Source organism: Liolophura sinensis, chromosome 9, assembly GCF_032854445.1.
Source record: "Liolophura sinensis isolate JHLJ2023 chromosome 9, CUHK_Ljap_v2, whole genome shotgun sequence".
Lineage (NCBI taxonomy): Eukaryota > Metazoa > Mollusca > Polyplacophora > Chitonida > Chitonidae > Liolophura > Liolophura sinensis.
The window spans coordinates 13,083,818-13,106,557 of NC_088303.1; the positions used below are offsets into that span (position 1 = coordinate 13,083,818).

Genomic DNA, 22,740 nt, shown 5'->3' on the forward strand with positions numbered 1-22,740 from the left:
ATGGGGTGCAGTCAACAGTATGTTGGAAAGACCACCCAAATATTACATGCAACAGTAAATGGCCATAGAAAATCAGTCAGGAAAAACAGATGCCAAAATACGCAAACGTTTTTCTGCCTCGGATTATGGTTGGGACCACTTTAGGATTCAAATAATATACGTGATTTTATCATCCTTCCATCAGATAATCTTTCTGATGCTGGAGGAAGGTCTTTGATCGGGAACTATATTGAATGATGGAGCTTGGTTCAGTGTTTTATTACGGCTTAAATGACAATGTTATAGGTATTGACAACGTAACATGCAGTCAACCACTCGATTCAAACATAACACAACTGTTCAAATGCCATCAACGAAATCAACACATCACTTGTAGGATCAATTTTCAGTTTTATGAATGTCAGCTACCTGATAGATTTGTCTAAAATAACTAAATTGCGGCCAAGAGAAACTTTACAAAGAGATCAAATCAATTTATTTTGCCAAAGCAAAAGACAGGATGACATTTTAATATATTGAAAAGACCAATAACTTTAGATAATGAAAGTCTTGAGTAAGAAAGGACAAAGCCCCCTTAACTCATTTTACAAGTGAACAAAGAGAGCAGGGATAGAAAAATAGCCATTCCACCTTGGTTAACAATGGGCACAGTATACAAAAAGTTGATTATTTTTAAAATCAGTCAATATAAAAAACAATCAATATCGCGTGTGGCCACCCTTTCCTTCAATGCATGCAAAAACTTCCGACGCATACACAAAGTCAGTCGTCTGATGAGATTACGTGGGATTCGTTACCATTCATCTTGGAGAGCGAACGCCAGTTGTTGTTGGTTGGCTGCAAGGTGTGGCCAGTGTCTTACTCGAGGACCCATGATATCCCAAAGATATTCTATGCAGGACACATCTGGCGAACGTGCAGGCCACGGTAAGACTTTGACGTCGTTGGCATCCAGGAAGTTCTGCACAACTCGAGCTGTATGGGGCCTGGCGTTGTCATGCTGGTACAGGACACCATGTGGCTGCTGTTGAAGGAATGGCAGGACAACAGGACGTAGAATTTCATCCACGTAACGTTGAGTTGTTAGGTTCCCGTAGATGATGACCAGTGGTGTCCGTTCCTCTCCACACATCCCACCCCACACCATCACGCTGCCACCACCAAACGGTACCACCTCCTGGACGCATGATGCAGCCGTTCGTTCGCCTCTTTGACGGTAAACTCGCTGTCTGCCAAACTCGGCTCGGAACAGGCAGAAGCGGCTTTCTTCCGTAAAAACAACACGTTGCCAATCACGTCGCTGCGAACGGCGTACAATTCGAGCCCATCGCAACCTCTGGCGACGATGTTTGGCTGTCAACAACTGTCCTCTGAATGGTCGATAGCCATTAGTCTCCGGGACACGGTCTGCCGACTGACCCGGTGACCTTAGGCTTTGATTGACGATGACGTCACTGTCAGGAAATGGTTCCTCAGGTATAAGGTGCGGAGGTACCCGTCTTCTCTGGGCGTAGTTACTCTAGGCCTGTCTGTTCTTGACCTGTCCGATGTCTGCCCTGTCAGTCTATAACGTTGCATTAAGTTTGACACAGTTACACGAGAGCAGCCGAAGGTCCTTGCAATGTGGGCATGGGTGGCTCCCATGGATACCATACCCAGGGCCCTCTCGCGTTGTTCTGGAGTCAATCGAGGCATTACTTTTGTCGTTTTTAGTCAGTGTGCAAGTCCAGCACACTGTGTGTAACGTTTTTATACACTTATTACATGTGCAGTTGCAGCCATCCATGGGTCACGTGATTTTTCAACTTTCTTCATAATCTCAAAACAAATTCGAGTGGGCGTATATGACGCTTGTCGCACATGGGGATATGCTTCCGACAATGTTTTCCTACAATAATTTGGTATTAATTTGATGAAAAGGCTGGTTAATTTTAACTCACGGAGTCGTAAAGTTTCTTTTGGCCGTCAGTTTAATATCACGCAGCCTCTAAGTATGGAAAGCCGAGAAACATTAATATAAGAGCTAATAAGAAGACCCAGAAGATTTGAAAACCCTCAGTCTTTGACACGTGACTTCAGCCAGTAAAGAAAAACGTTTTGTATACAATCCACCATGTCAATACTACTGTTCGTGTAGGGACCAAACACGCTGTAAAAGGCCCTATCCTGCCAAAGGTACTTGATGACCTTCAGAGAGTGAGTGAGTGAGTGCTTGGGGTTTAACGTCGTACTCAACAATTTTTCAGTCATATGACGACGAAGGAATCATTAGGGTGCATGCACGTGTAATGTGCCTCCTTGTTGCAGGACGGATTTCCACCGCTCTTTTATTTAGTGCTGCATCACTGAGACGACTTACCGAAGGCAAGTAATTCGCCCCGCCCAAGCCATTATACTGATATGGGTCAACCAGTCGTTGCACTATCCCCTTCATGCCGAACGCCAAGCGAGGAAGTTACAACTTCCTCTTTTAAAGTCTTAGGTGTGACTCGATCAAGGATTGATCCTGGATCTACCGGTCCCGAAGCGGACGCTCTACCAACTGTGCTATCCGGGCCGGTCGACCTTCAGAGAAATTACGTTATTGTTCCTGCGGACAAAGCTCCCAAATATAGTATATTTGTCCGGAAGAATTATTACTGTCACGTTCTTGTACAGGATCTAAGTATCACTACAAATGTCGCAACATCAACGTATTCTATAACGACCTATAACCTGGAAGAAGTATTTTAAAAAACATCAGTTTTTTTCTCAAAGACAGAAGGATATAAGTACCTTGCCGTCACAACGAAGCTTTCTTCAGTTCCACTACATAGGCCTACAAGACTAACCAGTCATAGGCTGTTCTGTTGTTCATTGAGTTTCTAGAATTTCTCATTAAAAACATCCATGTGAAATTCGAGGGGGGGGGGGGGGGGCATATATCAACGGCGTACAGGTGTTGATGGGTACAAATTGTGCCTCCCCTTCGTTGAGCTACACCTGTTCTAGTATGATAGCAACACTAAGGAGTAAAATTCACCAGAGTTGGCCGCTATCTTATACTAAACCATGTATTTATGATGTTTAATTTAATTTTGTGAATTGGCTTTTGCGATTATTAACCTCGAACGTCCATATTGGTTGACAGCTGATATACGAATGTCTGATTTCAATCAACGCCATATATTATTACTGCAAAAACTATTGTGCAAAGATTATATTTGATCAAACGCCTTCACTCTAAGTTTCTTAAGATTTGGAATGAGTATAATTCTCTGGTAATTAAATATGGACAGATCTTCCAGAATCGCTGGCACTTAATCCGGGGCTAGGGGCTCTATATTCATCGTGTTGAGTTTGATCTCCACGTTTGATATATGAGCAGTTGAAACTGCTAAAGTGAGATGCATATTGCGATTTTCGACAAATAAGGTCAATATATTAATATGTTGCGCCATGATTTCATCATCTGCCTAGAACATTTCTTGCATCTTTAGAACATTGTTGAAAACTGCCCTTGCATGATTCCGTCCTAAATTCGCACTTTTTATACGTTCTCATTTCTTTGGTGGTTTCTGTTAAAACGTCATTTTGGGAATTGGCCTAGGGATTATTGAGGATTATTGACGTTCATTGTGGCTGACGGCTGGTACGAATGTGTGTTTTGACGCCTAGATCGGTAGTGGGTGCTAGGGGCTAGGCGGTTGGTAGTAGGTCGGTATGGCAACTTGTAAATGGACATGGCCAAAGCTGTTAGCTCCTGTCATCTACATCTCTGATGTTAGCGTAAGGCTTCTGCTGGCGCCTGTCCAACATATACTTCCCTGATGTCAATGTTACGCTCTACAGGCTCCTGTCCAACATCTACTTCCCTGATATCAATGTTACGTTCTGCAGGCTCCTGTCCACCATCTACTTCCCTGATGTCAATGTTTGGTTCTACTGACTCCTGTCCACCATCTACTTCCCTGACGTCAATGTAACGTTCTGCTGACTCCTGTCCACCATCTACTTCCCTGATGTCAATGTTACATTCTGCTGGCTCCTGTCCACCATCTACTTCCATGATGTCAATGTTACGTTCTGCTGGCTCCTGTCCAACATATACTTCCCTGACGTCAATGTTACGTTCTGCTGGCTCTTGCCCAACATCTACTCCCTGATGTCAATGTTACGTTCCTGCTGGCTCTTGTCCAACATCTACTTCCCTGATGTCAATGTTACGTTTTTCTGGCTCCTGTCCACCATCTACTTCCATGATGTCAATGTTACGTTCTGCTGGCTCCTGTCCAACATCTACTTCCCCGACGTCAATGTTTCGTTCTGCTGGCTCCTGCCCACCATCTACTTCCCTGATGTCAATGGTACGTTTCTCTGGCTCCTGTCCACCATCTACTTCCCTGATGTCAATGTAACGTTCTGCTGGCTCCTGTCCACCATTTACTTCCCTGAAGTCAATGTTACGCTCTGCTGGCTCCTGTCCACCATCTACTTCCCTGATGTCAATGTTACATTCTGCTGACTCCTGTCCAAAACATTTACTTCCCTGACGTCAATGTTACGTTCTGCTGGCTCCTGTCCACCATCTACTTCCCTGATGTCAATGTTACGTCCTGCTGGCTCCTGGCCACAATCTACTTCCCTGATGTTAATGAAACGTTCTGCTGGCTCCTGTCCACCATCTACTTCCCTGATGTCAATGTTACGTTCTGCTGGCCCCTGTCCTCCATCTACTTCCCTGATGTCAATGTTACGTTCTGCTGGTTCCTGGCCACAATCTACTTCCCTGATGTTAATGTAACGTTCTGCTGGCTCCTGTCCACCATCTACTTCCCTGATGTCAATGTTACACTTCTGCTGGCTCCTGTCCACAATGTACTTCCCTGATGTCAATGTTACGTTCTGCTGGCTCCTGTCCAACATCTACTTCCCTGATGTCAATGTTACACTTCTGCCGGCTCCTGTCTACAATCTACTTCCCTGATGTCAATGTTACGTTCTGCTGGCTCCTGGCCAAAGTCTACTTCCCTGATGTCAATGTTACCGTCTGCTGGCTCCTGGCCACAGTCTACTTCCCTGATGTCAGTGTAAACCATTTTGTCGCTGGCGTAGCAATCAGCGATATGCTCTAGGTTCCGAGTGTCTCCCAGCGGACCTCTTTCGGGAGCGCACTGAATGTCCCAACCCATTCTGCCTCACCCCCCCCCCCCCTCTCTCTCTCTCCAGCTTTTAAACCCCTACAAGCAGACCTTTTTAGGATTTCATTTCAGAATAGGTTTCTGGAAGTTTTCTGTTCAATGTCAGGGACTCGTACAATAGCTTGGCATAGCCCTTCCCCCAGTCTAGTTTTGCAGCATGTGCTAGTCCTTTTTTAGTGTTTGCTTCTCCGCTGTTCTGCTTATAATTACATCACTGAAATTTTACGGTTGCGTTCACACTGAAGCCAGTATTAAAGATTTCATACGAGTGATATACTCAACCCAAGCCATAATGGGATTTCATTTTCTATATATATTCATATACACTTATACATCTAATACACTGCTGCAGTTGAACGGCCGATTCCATCACAGTTGTCTACTATACTGTTGATTCAACGATTTTTATTGCTTTCAAACTATAGCAATATTAAAGATTTCATCAATTTATAATGGCTGTAATCAAAGTTGAACGGATATTGCAAAATTGATCGGAGCCGACTGTGTGTGTAATTTGAGTAACAGCCTTTACTAGGTACATTTTTGCGGCCACCACAAGCTATCATTGTATTCGCTGTGGACGATATATTGGCGATCTGCTAGCATTAAAATATCAATATATCGGAAAGATATATACTGTTATCCACCTTCAGTGGATTTAAAGTAAACCATACTCTGCAGATGTCACATCGTATCTGGACCTATATTTGTACAAAGACAAAAAAGCTTTCCTCTCTCGCAGACTTAACGACCTTACTTGACAGAGATGTACTGGAGGGTCCTGCATATGACGTCTACATACCTCGCCTTGTAGGATTCGTTAGATCCTGTGTATTATGTGACGAGTTCAATCGTCACAAGTTATTACGACAAAAACTAGTGTGTCAAGGTTATTCCATCAAATGCCTTCTCTCTACGTTTCTTAAGTTTAACACTGAGTATATCTCTCTTGTAAGGAAATAAGGACAGAGCGATCAGAATCTCTGGCACTCTGCTTCATGATTGTGTCTAATTGTGGGTGTATATCCATCGTCTTTATTAAGATCGCCACATTTGATATATGAACAGTTGCAGAAAAAAAACAACTGAGATATATATTTTATTATTGACAATTTCGATACTAGCAAGAGACATGACATGCCTTGTACCTTTCCAACATCATTGAAAACCGTTGATTACTGTTTAACATTCAGCTTTCAGCGTCCCTCAGTCATAACACTGTCTAACATTCACCTTTCAGCGTCCGTCAGTCATTACACTGTCTAACATTCGCCTCTCAGCGTCCCTCAGTCATTACACTGTCTAACATTTGCCTTTCAGCGTCCCTCAGTCATTACACTGTTTAACATTGACCTTTCACACCCCCTCGGTCATTATACTGTTTCCCCTTTTCCCTTTCGCGTCCATCACACATTACAGTGTTTAATCTTCATCCTTTAGTCTCTGTTAGTCATTACACTGTTTTTCCCCGGTTAAACCTTTGTCAGTTATTAGACTGTTTAATCTGAACCCTTTATTCTTCGTCCATAAGTCATTATACTGTTAAATTTATACCCTTTACTGTCCGCCCGTCAGTCATTACACTGTTAAATCTACATCCTTTACTGTCCGCCCGTCAGTCATTACACTGTTTACTCTACACTCTTTTACTGTCCGTCCATCAGTTGTCTACACCATTTACTGTCCGTCCGTCAGTAATTACACTGTTAATCTTCACACTTTACTGTCTCGACATCAGTCATTACACTGTTTTATCTACATCCTTAGACGTCTGTCCATCCGTCATTACATTGTTTCATCTACACCCTTTACTGTCCGTCCGTCGGTCGTTGCAACGCTCAGCAGGCTAGGTAATGCCCTTGGTCAGTGGACTGGAGGGGAAAAAATAGACAGATGGAGAAATCGATCTAGAGTGGATTGTCCTGATGGTCGATGTATTCTCGCAGTTTAAAACCCTACAAGATGTAATCTTCTCACACTAAAACCCCCAGGTCCCAAGTTCGTCTCTAAGCGTGACTCTCCTACTAATCCCTCTGCATTCGCCAGATGCTCCGCGCATTTGGCCTACTCCCAGTACGTCATCACATAAAGTGTACGGAGAGATACACAAGATTCGTGTTGTACAGGATCACTGGGAAACGTAGTCTTTTGAGACAGAATAAATAGCCCTAAAAAGAGGTACAGAAAACCATAATCTTAGATTGCTTGATTTGTAATTGAAATGATGGACAGTAAGTACTGTAGATTGTAGGAAAAAGAACGTTCCATTTAGATGATTTTGTTCGAGCAGATGCTAACGCAGATGTCAAGCGTAATGCTGTACCTGATGTACCTGATATATAAAGACAACCTGGTACACGTAGACTATTCGTGAGAATGATAGTAACACCAATCACGGCTTGATAATTAGCTCTTGTTGATTCCTCACGGTGATGAAAGGGATATACATGCTTACAGAAGAGATATGTTCTCGTATACATTAAGGGATGTACATGTATATCAAAGGGATACACAAGTCACAGTGATGTATACATATGGGATATATATTTGTACATATGTACACATATGGGATATACATTTGTACACACGGGACATACACGTGTACACAGGAGATAAACATGTGTACAGAGGGGATACAAATGCATACATATACCTTAGTCAAGAACATGTCATCACAGTCTCTCATCCACATGCTTCAATACTGGCTTATCTGATAAGAGTCACTGGAGTCGCTAAGCCTTGTCCTATGATATCGCTAACTCTAATCCATGGCTTCTCCCTGGCTAATCCGATGAAATTAGTATCACCCAAGCCTATAAACCTCTGTCCAATCACATCGTTGACTAATCCATGGCTCCTCCCTGGCTAATCCGATGAAATTAGTGTCACCAGAGTCTCTAAGCTCCTGTCCAATCACATCGCTGACTCTAATCCATGGCTTCTTCCTGGCTAATCTCTGTCCAATAACATCGCATGGACTTTCCCTGGCTTCTCCGATTAAGTGTTACTGTCACCCAAGCCTGTAAACCTCTGTCCAATGACATCGCATGGACTTTCCCTGGCTTCTCTGATAGTGTTACTGTCACCCAAGCCTGTAAACCTCTGTCCAGTGACATTGCTGACTCTAATCCATGACTTTCCCTGGCTTCTCCGATATAGCGTTACTGTCACCCCAGTCTGTACATCTTTGTCCAATGACATCGCTAACTCTAATCCATGGACTTCCCCTGGCTTCCTCTGCTGATTAGGATGACTTGCGTCAGGTGCATGCGTACCTGGCCAGTTGTGCTGGTTTCTCTCGATGTCTGTGACGCGATCTACATCTGCTGACTGGGCTGAGGCCTTACGTCTAGTGCGTGGGGTACCTGGCCAGGTGAGCTGGTTTCTGTCGGTGTCTGTGCTGGGATCTACATTTTCTGATTAGGCTGAGGCCTTACGACAAGTGTGTTGGTTACCTGAGCAGGTGTGTTAGTTTCTCTCGGTCTCTGTGACGAGATCCACATCTGATGATTGGGCTGAAGCCGTACGTCAGGTGTGTTGAGCACCTGACTAGATGTGCTGGTTTTTCTTGGTCCCTGTTTATCCTCTATTGAGAATGAAGATTGATAGATAATGTCAAATATATGGGTTTTTTTTACCCCTTGGTGACTATAGTCGGTCGACGATGTTTGCGAGGCCTTGGTGACTACAGTCGGTCGGCGATGTTCGCAGGTCTGGGTGACTAAAGGCGGTCGACGATGTTCGTGGGACCTTGGTGACTGCAGTCGGTCAACGACGTTCACGAGGATTTGATGACTATAGTCGGTCGACGATGTGTGCGAGACCTTGATGACAATATGCGGTCGACAGCGCTAATGATTCAGTTACTGCAGTCTAAGGTTAGTTCAAGGCAAATTGTTTTCCAGCAAATTAAAGTGTATGTTAGTACGTCACAAGTTGAAAAGTGAGGAGAAAGACAATTAAACTTTGGACATCTTCTCCTCCACTTTCGAAAGCTGTGTTAAGATGACACAGCAAATCACAGATCTGGTTCAACTATATTTATGGCTTTTTCTTATTGGCTAATGATAACTTAGAGTGGTGGTTTTCGATCAGTCAGTTACATTTATTTATTTATTTGATTGGTGTTTTACGTCGTACTCAAGAATATTTCACTTAAACAACGGCGGTCAGATTTATGGTGGAAGGAAACCGGGCAGAGGCCGGGGGACCCCACGACCATCCACAAGTTACTGACATACCTCCGTATGACCGGAGAGGGAGCCAGCATGAGCTGGATTTGAACTAAAGCGACCGCATTGGTGAGAGGCTTCTGTGTCATTACGCTGCGTTAGCGCGCTAACCAACTGAGCAGTCAATTACAAGCATGTCTAACATCGCAGTACATTGATGATAATACATGAAAGAACGCACACGTGGTAGTGACAGCTTATCTCTCACACATCACCCTATATTTGGCTTCGCAAACACTTGAACAGCACAAACATTCCAGCAATCAATTTATTAATGAAGTAGCATTTGCACAGGTGTGAAGAATTGAACTCTAAAATCGTGTTGAAGAATCATTATAAGGGGTTCCTCGATGGTCAAAAGAAAACAAGACATTACATATAGGTCTTGGTAAAATACATTACAGACAAATTCAACAAAGTTATAAAACAAGCTAGGTAAGTAATGATGAAAGTATGTCATTATATTCACGGGAAAAAGCCGGGCATTACAAATACTGAACAAGCCGGGCATTACACCTATCGGAAAAAAAAAAACGCTAACTACATCTTCGGAGAAAACCGGGAACTATTTTCACGCCGATAACCGGCACTCCAATGTTCAGAGAAAACCGAGAAAATCTATTCACCGAGAAAACTGGACACATCATGCTCAGGCAAACCGGGAATTGTATTCAAGGAGAAATTGGTTACTACATTTACGAAGCAAATCGGGAATGACAAGTTCAGAAAAACCAGGCACTACATATATATAGTGTAAACCGGAAACTACATTCATGTAACAAAAAAAAAACAAACAAACAAAAAAAAAACTGGATTTCTATCACATAATCGTTTCTAACTATTGCCATCACGGTCTTGAACCGCGAGGAATACGAGAAAGGGACAATGATGGTCACCGTCCACGCGCGATCTTAAGCTTTAAGCTCGACATACACGAGAGCTCAAGGCGCTACTTACTCAACACCTTGGCGGTATGGAGTTGGCCCCAGTGCTCCAACTCGCTTCCCACCTCGCCCCCCACTCCCCCCTCCCCTCACCCCCGTGCTGAGCTTTATGCATCTAATAACTCCGCAAAAACAGCATTTCAGTTCTGTTTTGTTTGCTTTAACGAGAATAAAATACAGCATAATTTGTATACTCTTTGTCCAACATGCAGATATTTGCTATATTAAACCTTAATCATTTGTGGAAATAACGATCGGAAAAATGCAAAATTCGAAAAATTGAATTCTAAGTACTGGCGCTTCAAAAAGCTCCTGTGTGTCGAGAGATTGGGCATATTCCATCCCTCTATTTCAGAGATTTGCACGCAAATGCTAATCACAAATTAAAACCTTATGATGATCTTGTCCTGGGTCAACTGAGGGCGCATCATGGTGCATTACAGATTGCTGCTGTCTAAGATCAAGCTTCAGTGGTGCATTGGCCAATAAGTTTATTATTCTTTAAGATTAGGAAAATTTAAGAATTACACAAAGTTCAGATGACAAGAGTTTGAAAAGCCAGTTTTAAACATGGTCTTCTATTTTTTTTTTCTGTCTTTCACGAGAAAAATATCTTCGAACATAATTTTTGTATGGTGGGCATTTGGGATTATTTCTTGATAAATGTATATATTTGCATAATAATGTTCTAAATACAGATGTAACCCACATTTAAAAAATTCTATATAGAATTTTGACCAGGTCTGCTCAACTTGAGTTTTAATCGTAATTTTTATTTCTTCAATATTGTCAGAATTCAAATTAAATGCAGCAAATTTACATTCCCCCAAAAATATTAGACATACCACGTATTCTTTTATAGAACATTATTATGGATTTATTTATTTTATTCATTTGATCGGTGTATTACGCCGTACTCAAGAATATTTCACTTATATGAAGGCGGCCAGCATTATGGTAGGTGGAAACCGGACACAGCCCAGGGGAAACCCACGACAATCCGCAGGTTGCTGGAAGACCTTCCCACGTATGGCCGGAGAGGACGCCAGCATCAGCTGGACTTGAACTCACAGCGACCCCTGGGTCATTACGCTGCGCTAGCGCGCTAACCAAATGAGCCACGGAGACCCTCATTAAATACCAAGAGGTGGTCAACAATACCCACGTCGTCATACAAAAATATTTTCATGTACTGTTTTGTGTTAACACAAAAAATCGAAAATAATGTTAGAAACGCATTTGCAAATAACTTTTCACATTCTTTCATTTGATATTTCGCATGATTTTTATGTTTCCTTCTCCTTTAAGGATTTGTATTGAAAGTTTGTAAAAGTTGTCAGTGAGGCACGAACCCGGCTTTCGCCAATACAGCAACAAACAAACGATGGCGTAAATAATTTTTACCTTTTAGGGCTATTGATGTAGGTGATCGTCTGTGAGACGCCGTCAGCTCTATGAGTGGAACAGCGCAGGTAGAGAAAATGCACATATTTATGAGCCAATCCGACGAAGAAAGGTGTATTTATTTATTTCACTGGTGTTTTACGCCGTACAAGAAAGGTGTAATCCTCTAGCTTCCAGTCAACAGGCCTTATAGTTTACTAATCGGATAAATGTTATAGACTATTTCAGTCAAAATCAATCGGTGATTAAATCAAAACTCAACTTTGTAACGTACTATTTTTATTGTTGCATAATGTTCAATTCAACTTACAACCGTTCTGCTAAATGTTTCTATCCGCTAACAAACTAAAACAGACAAGAATATGGGTAATGCACATGGGGTAAATCTTAACACAACAATGAAAACAAAAATGACTACAGCATACATAAATTCCTAGGCATAAATTGATCACAAAAGCTATAATATATATAAATAAAACAGAGATTCTAATGTTCGTTAGAGTTCTTGAGGCATTCGCTGGACAACACAAGACCAACACAGTGAATTACATACCAAAGGGAGAAAACCGCGAGCTACATTCTGGAATGACAACGAATAGCGGTGTTCATTTGCATAACACAATTTATATTCTCCCTATCATATGCATAACACAACTTGCATTTTTCATGTATAGCATACTTTTATTTATTGTTGTACGTAACTGCATTAGTCTCAGCCCAGCAAAACACAGGGCAGGTCAGTTTGTAAGAATTGCAAGGAGGTGAGATGAGTCAAAATTGTTTCATAATATAAAACAAACTGCAGTCGATAAAACACGACAAACCAGGACCAAAAATGCTTTTCCATCATTGGGTGCAGAGTTCCTGAGGAGTACTAACGTAAAATAATTTAAAACCTATACATGTTGTTATATGTACAGAGACAGACACCAAACAGATTGGTGTGTCTACAGACGCAGAGAGACACCAGACATAGTAGTCTGTCTACAGATACACTGAGTCACTAGACAAAATGGTATGTCTACAGACACACCGGAGATGTTTGTGCGAGTACAGATACCAAACATGTTGATGAGTATAGAGAGAGACAGTGAGACACCAGACATACATGTCTACAGGCACCAGACATATTGGTGTGTACAGAGATGGTGAGACACAAGACACATTGGTATGTCTACAGACACACCAGACATGCTGGTGCACGTACAGAGACAGGCACGCCAAACATACTAGTATGTCTACAGATACACCAGACACATTGTGTTGTGTAGAGATACTGCGAAACGCCAGATAAATTGGTGTGTCTACAGAGAGACACTAGGCATACTTGTACATCTACAGACACCACACATATTGGTGTGTGTAAATACAGAGATACACCAGACACATTTTTGTGTCTACAAAAGAAAGCGACACCAGACATATTGGTGTCTACAGAGACAGAGATACAAATGTACCAAACATACTGGCGTGTCTACAGAGATATATCAGACAGACTGGTGTCTACAGAGACAGAGAGAAACCAGAAAAATTGGTGTCTCTACAGAGATACTACATACATTGGTGTCTACACAGACAGAGAGGTACATGTACTAGACACATTGGTGTGTTTACTGAGACAGAGATACAAGACAAACTGGTGTGTCTATAGAGACAGAGGGGCACGAGACATATTGGTCTGTCTACAGAGATACCAGACATACTGATGTCCACAGAGACAGAGAGATATCAGACAAATCGGTGTCTCTACAGAGATAGCAGATATACTGGTGTCTACATAGACATGTACATGTACAAGACACACTGGTGTGTTTACAGAGACAGAGATACAAGACAAACTGGTGTGTCTACAGAGACAGAGGGGCGCCAGATATATTGGTGTGTCTACAGAGAGATACCAGACATATTGGTATGTCTGTAGAGACAGAGAGACACCAGATATATTGGTATGCTTATAGAGACAGAAAAACACTCCAGATACATTGAGCTGACAAAAATACATTGTTGAGGACAGTGAGGTATAAAGACGAGACGAACACAACACTAAACACAAGATAATTAAATCAGCAGCTCTATGTACATGTACATAAAAGGGTACTTTGGAAGGTGTACAAATAGATAAAATATTTAAAACATACAAAGACATACCCAGGTATAATTATAGGTAATTTTATGTCAACCTTGACATAATTATCTACATTAATAAATGTACCAAAAGCAAAAATACAACATCAAAACCCCACTGACACATTATTACACATACGGAATTTCCACAGTTGTTACATTTAGGATTAACAAAAAAAAAAAACGCATATATGTATTATTAAAATTCAGACGAGCTCTGCAAAAGAACACAGCCAACATAAAAACATAGAGTATTGTATATCCCTGACTAGATTTCATTTCTAGTAGGCAGCTTAGTCTACACCTATGTCAAATCCCAATTAACCCTCTTGAAAACAAATTAAACGTAAATGCAAATAATTCATATACTGATAACCTTGACAAAACGAGCACGAATGCAAACATCAGAAATTCATACCTGTTCTGTGTTTTCTTGACTTCCAAAACACCACTTTGGATTACGGGGCAACAAGCAAGGTGGTGTGAAAATGCTGGTAGGTATGTGAAAATGCTGGTAGGTGTGTGAAAGTGGTGGTAAGTGTGTGAAAATGCTGGTAAGTGTGTGAAAATGATGGTAGGTGTTTGAAAATGCTGGTAGGTGTGTCAAAATGCTGGTAAGTGTGTGAAAATACTGGTAGATGTGTCAAAATGCAGGTAAGTTGTGTGAAAATGCAGGTAGGTGTGTGAAAATGCTGGTGTGTAAAAATGCTGGTTAGTGTGTGAAAATCCTGGTAAGTGTGTGAAAATGATGGTAGGTGTTTGAAAATGCTGGTAGGTGTATCAAAATGCTGGTAGGTGTGTCAAAATGCTATTTATGCGTTCAAATGCCGCTACATGGAAATGTAGTGTGCTAAAATGCTGTTACAGATGCAAATGCTTCATGATCATGGACATGTAGTTGGTTTGTTGACAAGGCTGCTACATGTCTTGTCATCTTCTTCAACAAAGGTATGCACTTTGATTTACCATAGTGCTAAGTAGATATATAAGAGCACCAACTTACATGCATTTTATACAGTGTAACAAAGAAATACTGTTAACTGTCTTGAGTAGACAACCAAAGTTAAGTAGTTTGGATAACAATGTTAAGTTCTGCAAAATGTAGAGTCTTGGTATGCAGTAAGTTGTATGAAAAAATAGGCAGTAATGAGAAGTTGTACAGATGGTGGAGGCATTGCAAGTTGTAAAGACCGTGAGTAAATGCAAGAAATGAGGAGTTCTAGGAAATGGAAAGAAATGCGAAGTTGTATGGATTGAGCAACAAAAATGAACAGTGGCTTTTTGAAGTTTGTCTGTTTGAGACATTCCCGAACTGCTATCATTTACAAGCACACCATGCGTAGAGGGTTTAAATACATGTACCACTACATCAAATAATAGCACCAAAACCAACAACTTTAGACAAAAAAATCTTCTCCATTAATTTACAAGTACTGAGATTTTCTTTTTCAAAAAATAGCTTTTCACAACAGCACAATGTGATTCTTTACGATAGCACTTCATGGGAACTGGAAAAAAGAAGCACTGTGAAAAGCAATGGGGACTCCACATATGTCCAGCAGTAGGACTTTTGATGCCATTTTATTGACATGAACTATTCCTTTCCCAGCCCATCATCATGATGTCATATCATAAACACAACTACATCACAACAGCAACCGATACCTGCCATCAATTTTTGACTAAACAATGGCTCAAGGTTCTGCTACATAACAAAAGTTTTCAGGCAAAATCTCAATGTTAAAGCCATCACATTTGCAAAGATATGAGCTAGGCATACAGGAGTACAGTGAGTATATTTGTACTTGCATGCTCTTAATGATACAAACCTTGTCGATTATTTACTGCTTGCCTGCATAAGTACTTAAAAACTACAATATTTGGTCAAGTTAGGAAGTATGGTTTTGCATTCAAAAATAAAGTACTTTAATACAATACAAATTTGGGACATAACATGGTGTCATATTTACAAAAATACATACATCAGTTACAGTGTAGAAGCCAAGCACACTGCTATTTCTTCATTAAATCAGACGTGCTGATCATCTCAGCACATGTATTAGCAACCCTCTCAGCACGTTTTTCCTGATCATCTCAGTACACATGTATTTACTGATCATCTCAGTACACATGTATTTACTGATCATCTCAGTACACATGTATTTACTGATCATCTCAGCATGTTTTTCCTGATCATCTCAGTACACATGTATTTACTGATCATCTCAGTACACATGTATTTACTGATCATCTCAGCACATGTATTTACTGATCATCTCAGCACATGTATAACACTGATCATCTCAGCACATGTTTTTCCTGATCATCTCAGTACACATGTATTTACTGACCATCTCAGCACATGTTTTTCCTGATCATCTAAGTACACATGTATTTACTGATCATCTCAGTACACATGTATTTACTGATCATCTCAGTACACATGTATTTACTGACCATCTCAGCACATGTATTTACTGACCATCTCAGTACACATGTATTTACTGACCATCTCAGCACATGTATTTACTGACCATCTCAGCACGTCTTTTTTTTACTGATCATCTCAGCACATGTTTTTCCTGATCATCTCAGTACACATGTATTTACTGACCATCTCAGCACATGTTTTTCCTGACCATCTCAGCACATGTATTTACTGACCATCTCAGCACATGTATTTACTGATCATCTCAGTACACATGTATTTACCGATCATCTCAGTACACGTTTTTACTGATCATCTCAGTACACATGTATTTACCGACCATCTCAGAACATGTATACTGATAATTTCTGCATATGTATTTATTGATGGTCTCAGCACGTTTTTTTCACGGATCATCTCGGTACATGTATTTATGGATCATCTCAGCGCACATATTTACTGCTGGCAATAACCTGCTGGTTTTCCATATGACATTATCCTTTAGTCAGAACAATGGTGTATCAGCAGTCTATGAGCATTATTATTATATTAAAATGAGTACTTTGTGCTCTTTTATGAGTAATATGTACTCTTGTGAGTAATCTGTACTCATCTGTGTAATCCATACTCTTGTGAGTAATATGTACTCATATGTGTAATCCATACTCTTCTGAGTGATACGTACTCATCTGGGTAATCCATACTCTTCTGAGTAATACATACTCATTTGGGTAACCGATACTCATTTGAGTACTCCATATTCACCCGTGACTATTCCATGCTCGTTTGTCAGCCCTGAGATTATTTAAAATATAACTGACTCAAACTGCTGAATAGGACAACTGTCATCGTAGGACAACTGTCATCATAAGCCAACTGTCATCGTATGACAACTGTCATCGTAAGACAACTGTCATCATAAGACAACTGTCATCATAGGACAACTGTCATCATAAGACAACAGTCATCATAGCACAACTGTCATCATAAGACAACTGTCATCATAGGACAACTGTCATCGTAGGACAACTGTCATCATAAGACCACTGTCATCATAGGACAACTGTCATCATAGGACAACTGTCATCATAGGACAACTGTCATCATGGGACAACTGTCATCATGGGACAACTGTCATAAGACAACTGTCATCATAAGACAACTGTCATCATAGGACAACTGTCATCATAAGACAACTGTCATCATAAGACAACTGTCATCATTGGACAACTGTCATCATTGGACAACTGTCATCATTGGACAACTGTCATTGTGGTCCAACATTACTGTTATTGTACATACATGTACATAAATACACACAGTTTTATCTATAAACAAAGACTGGAACTGTCAGCATTAACATGTTAACAATTAGCAGTGATATCTGTTAAAATGATTAAAAAAATAGAACATGAGCATTTATGATGTTGAGCTCTCAAACAGCTCAACAAATACACATCATACCATGCTTACAGAACAGAGTACAGCTGAAGCTGTAAAGCTTGACTCTCTTTAGGCACCATAATGATAATCAGCTCTCAAACAGCCCAACAGCTAAACATGCTTAGAGGACTGAGTACAGCTGTACCTGTAAAGCTTGACTGTCTTTAGGCACTACAATGATGATCAGCTCTCAAACAGCTCAACAGCTGTACATCATACCATGGATACATAACACATCAGACGGTCATGTGGCACTAAAATGATGTTCGATGAGCTCTCAAACAGGTATACATGCACTGGATATACAACACATTAGACTCTCATAAGGCACTATCATGATGTTCAACTCTCACACAACTCTACAGAGTTACACATCATGCCATGGATATATAACACATTTAGACTCTCATAAGGCACTATCGTGATGTTCAACTCTCACACAACTCTACAGAGTTACACACCATGCCATGGATATATAACACATTAGACTCTCATAAGGCACTATCATGATGTTCAACTCTCACACAACTCTACAGAGTTACACATCATGCCATGGACATATAACACATTAGACTCTCATAAGGCACTATCATGATGTTCAACTCTCACACAACTCCACAGAGTTACACATCATGCCATGGATATATAATACATTAGACTCTCATAAGGCACTACCATGATGTTCAACTCTCATAAGGCACTAGAATGATGTTCAACTCTCACACAACTCTACAGAGTTACACACCATGCCATGGATATATAACACATTTAGACTCTCTATAAGGCACTATCATGATGTTCAACTCTCACACAACTCTACAGAGTTACACACCATGCCATGGATATATAACACATTAGACTCTCATAAGGCACTATCATGATGTTCAACTCTCACACAACTCTACAGAGTTACACACCATGCCATGGATATATAACACATTAGATTCTCATAAGGCACTAGAATGATGTTCAACTCTCACACAACTCTACAGAGTTGCACATCATGCCATGGATATATAATACATTAGACGCTCACAAGGCACTAACATGATGTTCAACTCTCACACAACTCTACAGAGTTACAAATCATGCCATAGATATATAACACATTTGACTCTCATAAGGCACTAGCATGATGTTAAACTCTCACACAACTCTACAGAGTTACACATCATGCCATGGATATATAACACATTGGACTCTCATAAGACACTAGCATGATGTTTAACTCTCACACACCTCTACAGAGTTACACATCATGCCATGGACATACAACTCATTAGATTCTCATAAGGCACTTTAATCTTCATGGTCCTCCTGAACGCAGAGCAGAAGACGCTGAGTGGAAACGGTGAATTTACCTGCAAAAAACAAGTTAAACAGTTCTACTCAGATGTACAATCCCTACATGAAGACATCAATACGAAATTAAAAGAAAAGACAACACCAGACCGAATGCTAACTTACATCAATAAAGTATCCCACATGAAGTATAAACCACACCTTTTATTTTTGTTTTTGCGATGACAACTGAGATATCACACTTCAAAGTAAGCAAACTTATATGCCTATGAAGACCATTTACCAAAAGCTTCAATGGCATGGTATCAATTTCCACTAATCAGACATGAGCTATTTACACACATATAACCTGAGAAAACAGCTGTTTCTGCTGATGTCATAGGAACCCTCTTCTACCTTTTAGTATAACAAGTGTGTGAAGGTGAGGTACAAGAAATGTAACATTGTGTTTCATGTTTCTCAGCACAGCTCCATCAGAATACCAGATGGAAAATTCATTTCCAAGTTTATCAGACTGAAAGTTGATTTATAAAATCACCAAGCACATCAGATATCAAGGTATTCAGAGAACGCCAGAAGCTCGTCTGATTAACCAGTTCATAAAACTGCATAATGTTCCATTCACAGGATACATTCAAATACTAATCTCTACACCCGAATAAAGTAGAATGACTGACACTGTCATACACAGGGATTATTGTCTAATTAGACAGTGCTAAGATCTTGCCATTAAATCAACAAGAAAAGGCCAAAATTATTACACTGTCACAACTAAGAATGTTTATCGTATGTGTAAGGATTGCACGGCGGTGAATTTGTATATTATTGAGTTGTAAATCATTGTGGCGGTAAAAGACACTGTTGGAGATCGTGCACAAATTTACCACACAAGTCACTGACAGGCAAATTGCTAACTGAATTTGGCAATCCACGTAGTATGGGTGGTAACTGCAACCCTGTGAATGCTGAGCTATGAGGTAAAAATCTTTCTTGGTATTTGATACGCAAATCACTACCGACAACTGGCCATCTGTGTAATATGGGTGGCCACTGCAAATATGTGATTGCCTCAGTGATTCTCACAGGTCACTGCGGTTGTCATGTCTATACCCTGTCCTCAACCTTTCTGAATATGTAAGAGCATCTTTCACTGCCATTTATACACACTGGTTGGATTGGACAAATTTCACAAAACGTGTAATTTTATCAGTGTACACAGAATAATGCCTTCAGAATAAGCTTGAATAAACACCTTGCAAACATGCGAAAGGTTGAAGAATTACAGTAGTACCTAAAACATCACTGATTCTCCCCAGTCACACAGGCATGAACCTAAAACAGGTTGCAGCACAAGTTTAGACATCGATCATTTCAACAGCCATTACATTAACAGCCACATTATTTAAGTGTAAAAATTAACGATACAAACAATGAAGCCAAAGTAGATAAAATAAGACAGCACTTACATAGAAAATTGCGTATTCCTTGAGGTTTATTCTTCCACATGACACCAAGCACGTAGACGGGGATGCCAGTAAACACCATGATAATCGCAATTAGACATTCCTGAGGGCTTGCAGTGAGAGGCGTGATGATCAGGAAGATGCAAATTACCAGGAAGATGATTGGGAAGATGATATTTACCTGTAATGAGAAACATTAAAACTATGGAGAAATAACCATGTCAAAGGGAAGGTATGGACAAATGATATGCTCAAAGGGTAGTCAAATTTAGGGTAATTACGAAAAAATTAAAAAATAGTGGAGGGGTAGTCATGGGGAAATAACCAGGAGGAAGGGTAGTCATGGAGAAATAACCAGGAGGAGGGGTAGTCATGGGGAAATAACCAGGAGGAGGGGTAGACATGGGGAAATAACCAGGAGGAGGGATAGTCATGGAGAAATAACCAGGATGATGGGTAGTCATGGGGAAATAATCAGGTGGAGGGGTAGTCATGGGGAAATAATCAGGAGGAGGGGTAGTCATGGAGAAATAACCAGGGGGGAGGGGTAGTCATGAGGAAATAAGCAGATGGAGGGGTAGTCATGGGGAAATAACCAGGGGGGAGGGGTAGTCATGGGGAAATAACCAGGAAGAGGGGTAGTCATGGGGAAATAACCAGGTGGAGGGGTAGTCATGGGGAAATAACCAGGTGGACGGGTAGTCATGGGGAAATAACCAGGAGGAGGGGTAGTCATGGAGAAATAATCAGGAGGAGTGGTAATGTTGGGGAAATAACCAAGTGGATGGAAGTTGAGGACTACAGGGCCATTATGCCCAAAGTTATCTCCCTTCACCCAGCAACATACATGTATTTGTTAATCAGGTCAAGTGGGAATACTGCACGATGGCCCAAAAGTTCACATGATCGCCCTAAAACGGAGTGAGGATTGGTCAATGTCAGCATTTGTAGGTCACAAAATAGGTTCACTCATCTGTGCATTCCAAATTATAATATGAGCATAACCAGGGTTCGTACAGGTATTTGAAAATGAAATTCAAGCAGTTTTTTGTCATTTTCAAAGCTAGTTTAAACATACCATGGTGCAAATTATAGATTATATTTTAAGTCTGAATTATAGATGCTTTAATTTGCATGCATGAATATTGAATAGTACGCTTGCTTTTTCAAGAAATATCTGCCCTTCACCTATGTAATGCAACATATTCTTTGACCTGGCCCTGGCTCAGTCAAACAAATGAACGCCATATATCATTATTCAGGGCTTCCACTGGGTCAGTATTTTTACTATTTTTTCCAGCCAGTCACTTAAGCCACTCATCAGACTTTGTAGTAAATACTACTTTTCTTTAGCCACACTTCCTTAGCAGCCTTGACTCTTGTAGGTCTCCTTCTGTAATTCGTTATTATCTGCCATGGTGCAGCTGCTAGAATCAGTTTGGTCTCTTCCAGCTATATCTGGAGTTCATCAAACGTTACATTTAGAACAACTGAGCTCAAAATAATGGACCAGGGCTTGGCAGCATGTTTTTATTTTTGAAAAAAAAAATCAATCCTTTTTTCAACCTATCCGTAGGATCCTAGTAAAATGTAATTTCCTCTATCAGAAAATTTTGTTACGGAATTAATTTGTAAATTCAGTTTATTTAAATGCAACATTATGATCAGTACATAGGAGTAACACAGTCTGACAGGAGAAAAGCAGATGGCGTACACATATATCTAACAGCCTATATTCTGAAACATTTAATTTACTTCGGATCCAAAACAAAATTGTTTATTAAGTGGAAAGTTTAAATTTTTTATGGGAGGTAGCTTCATTTACAGGTATAACTCTACCCTGATTTATTTCCCTTGATAATTTTTTTTTCAATTGGTGATGAAAGGCATCCTCCAAAATGCCATGATTCTCCTTTGTTATTTAACAAAAATCATTTCACGTGTTATTTAATGTAAGTCAACTTGCCGAGATGAGGCCGTTTGAAATGAAAGTAAGTACATTATTTTCATAAGAAAAATTGTAAAAATCTCCTAAACACACCAGAAAACTCTCATGGTAGATTTTGTATAACATTTGTATTTTTTCTTAAGCAAATAAATTTGTCGCCAAAAACATTCGCATTTTTTCAAATTTTATCGCCATTCCAAAAAATTGTTCTCAATTTGCAACAATGGCGAGTGTGAGCGGAAGCCCTGATCATGGGAGAACTATGAGCGAGC

General features: G+C 40.4%; 1 protein-coding gene across 1 annotated transcript in view; it reads right to left on the minus strand.

Annotated features, from left to right (window-relative positions):
* Positions 1 to 18,540: 18,540 nt before the first annotated feature.
* Positions 18,541 to 22,740, minus strand: part of LOC135475615 (Y+L amino acid transporter 2-like) — a gene marked incomplete at its 5' end in the record, with an annotated part of 29,358 nt that continues 25,158 nt past the window's right edge. The window contains 2 exons of the mRNA XM_064755544.1: positions 18,541 to 19,116; positions 20,524 to 20,701. Of these exons, the coding sequence (XP_064611614.1) occupies positions 19,055 to 19,116; positions 20,524 to 20,701 (240 nt within the window). The remainder of the gene's footprint in view (positions 19,117 to 20,523; positions 20,702 to 22,740) is intronic.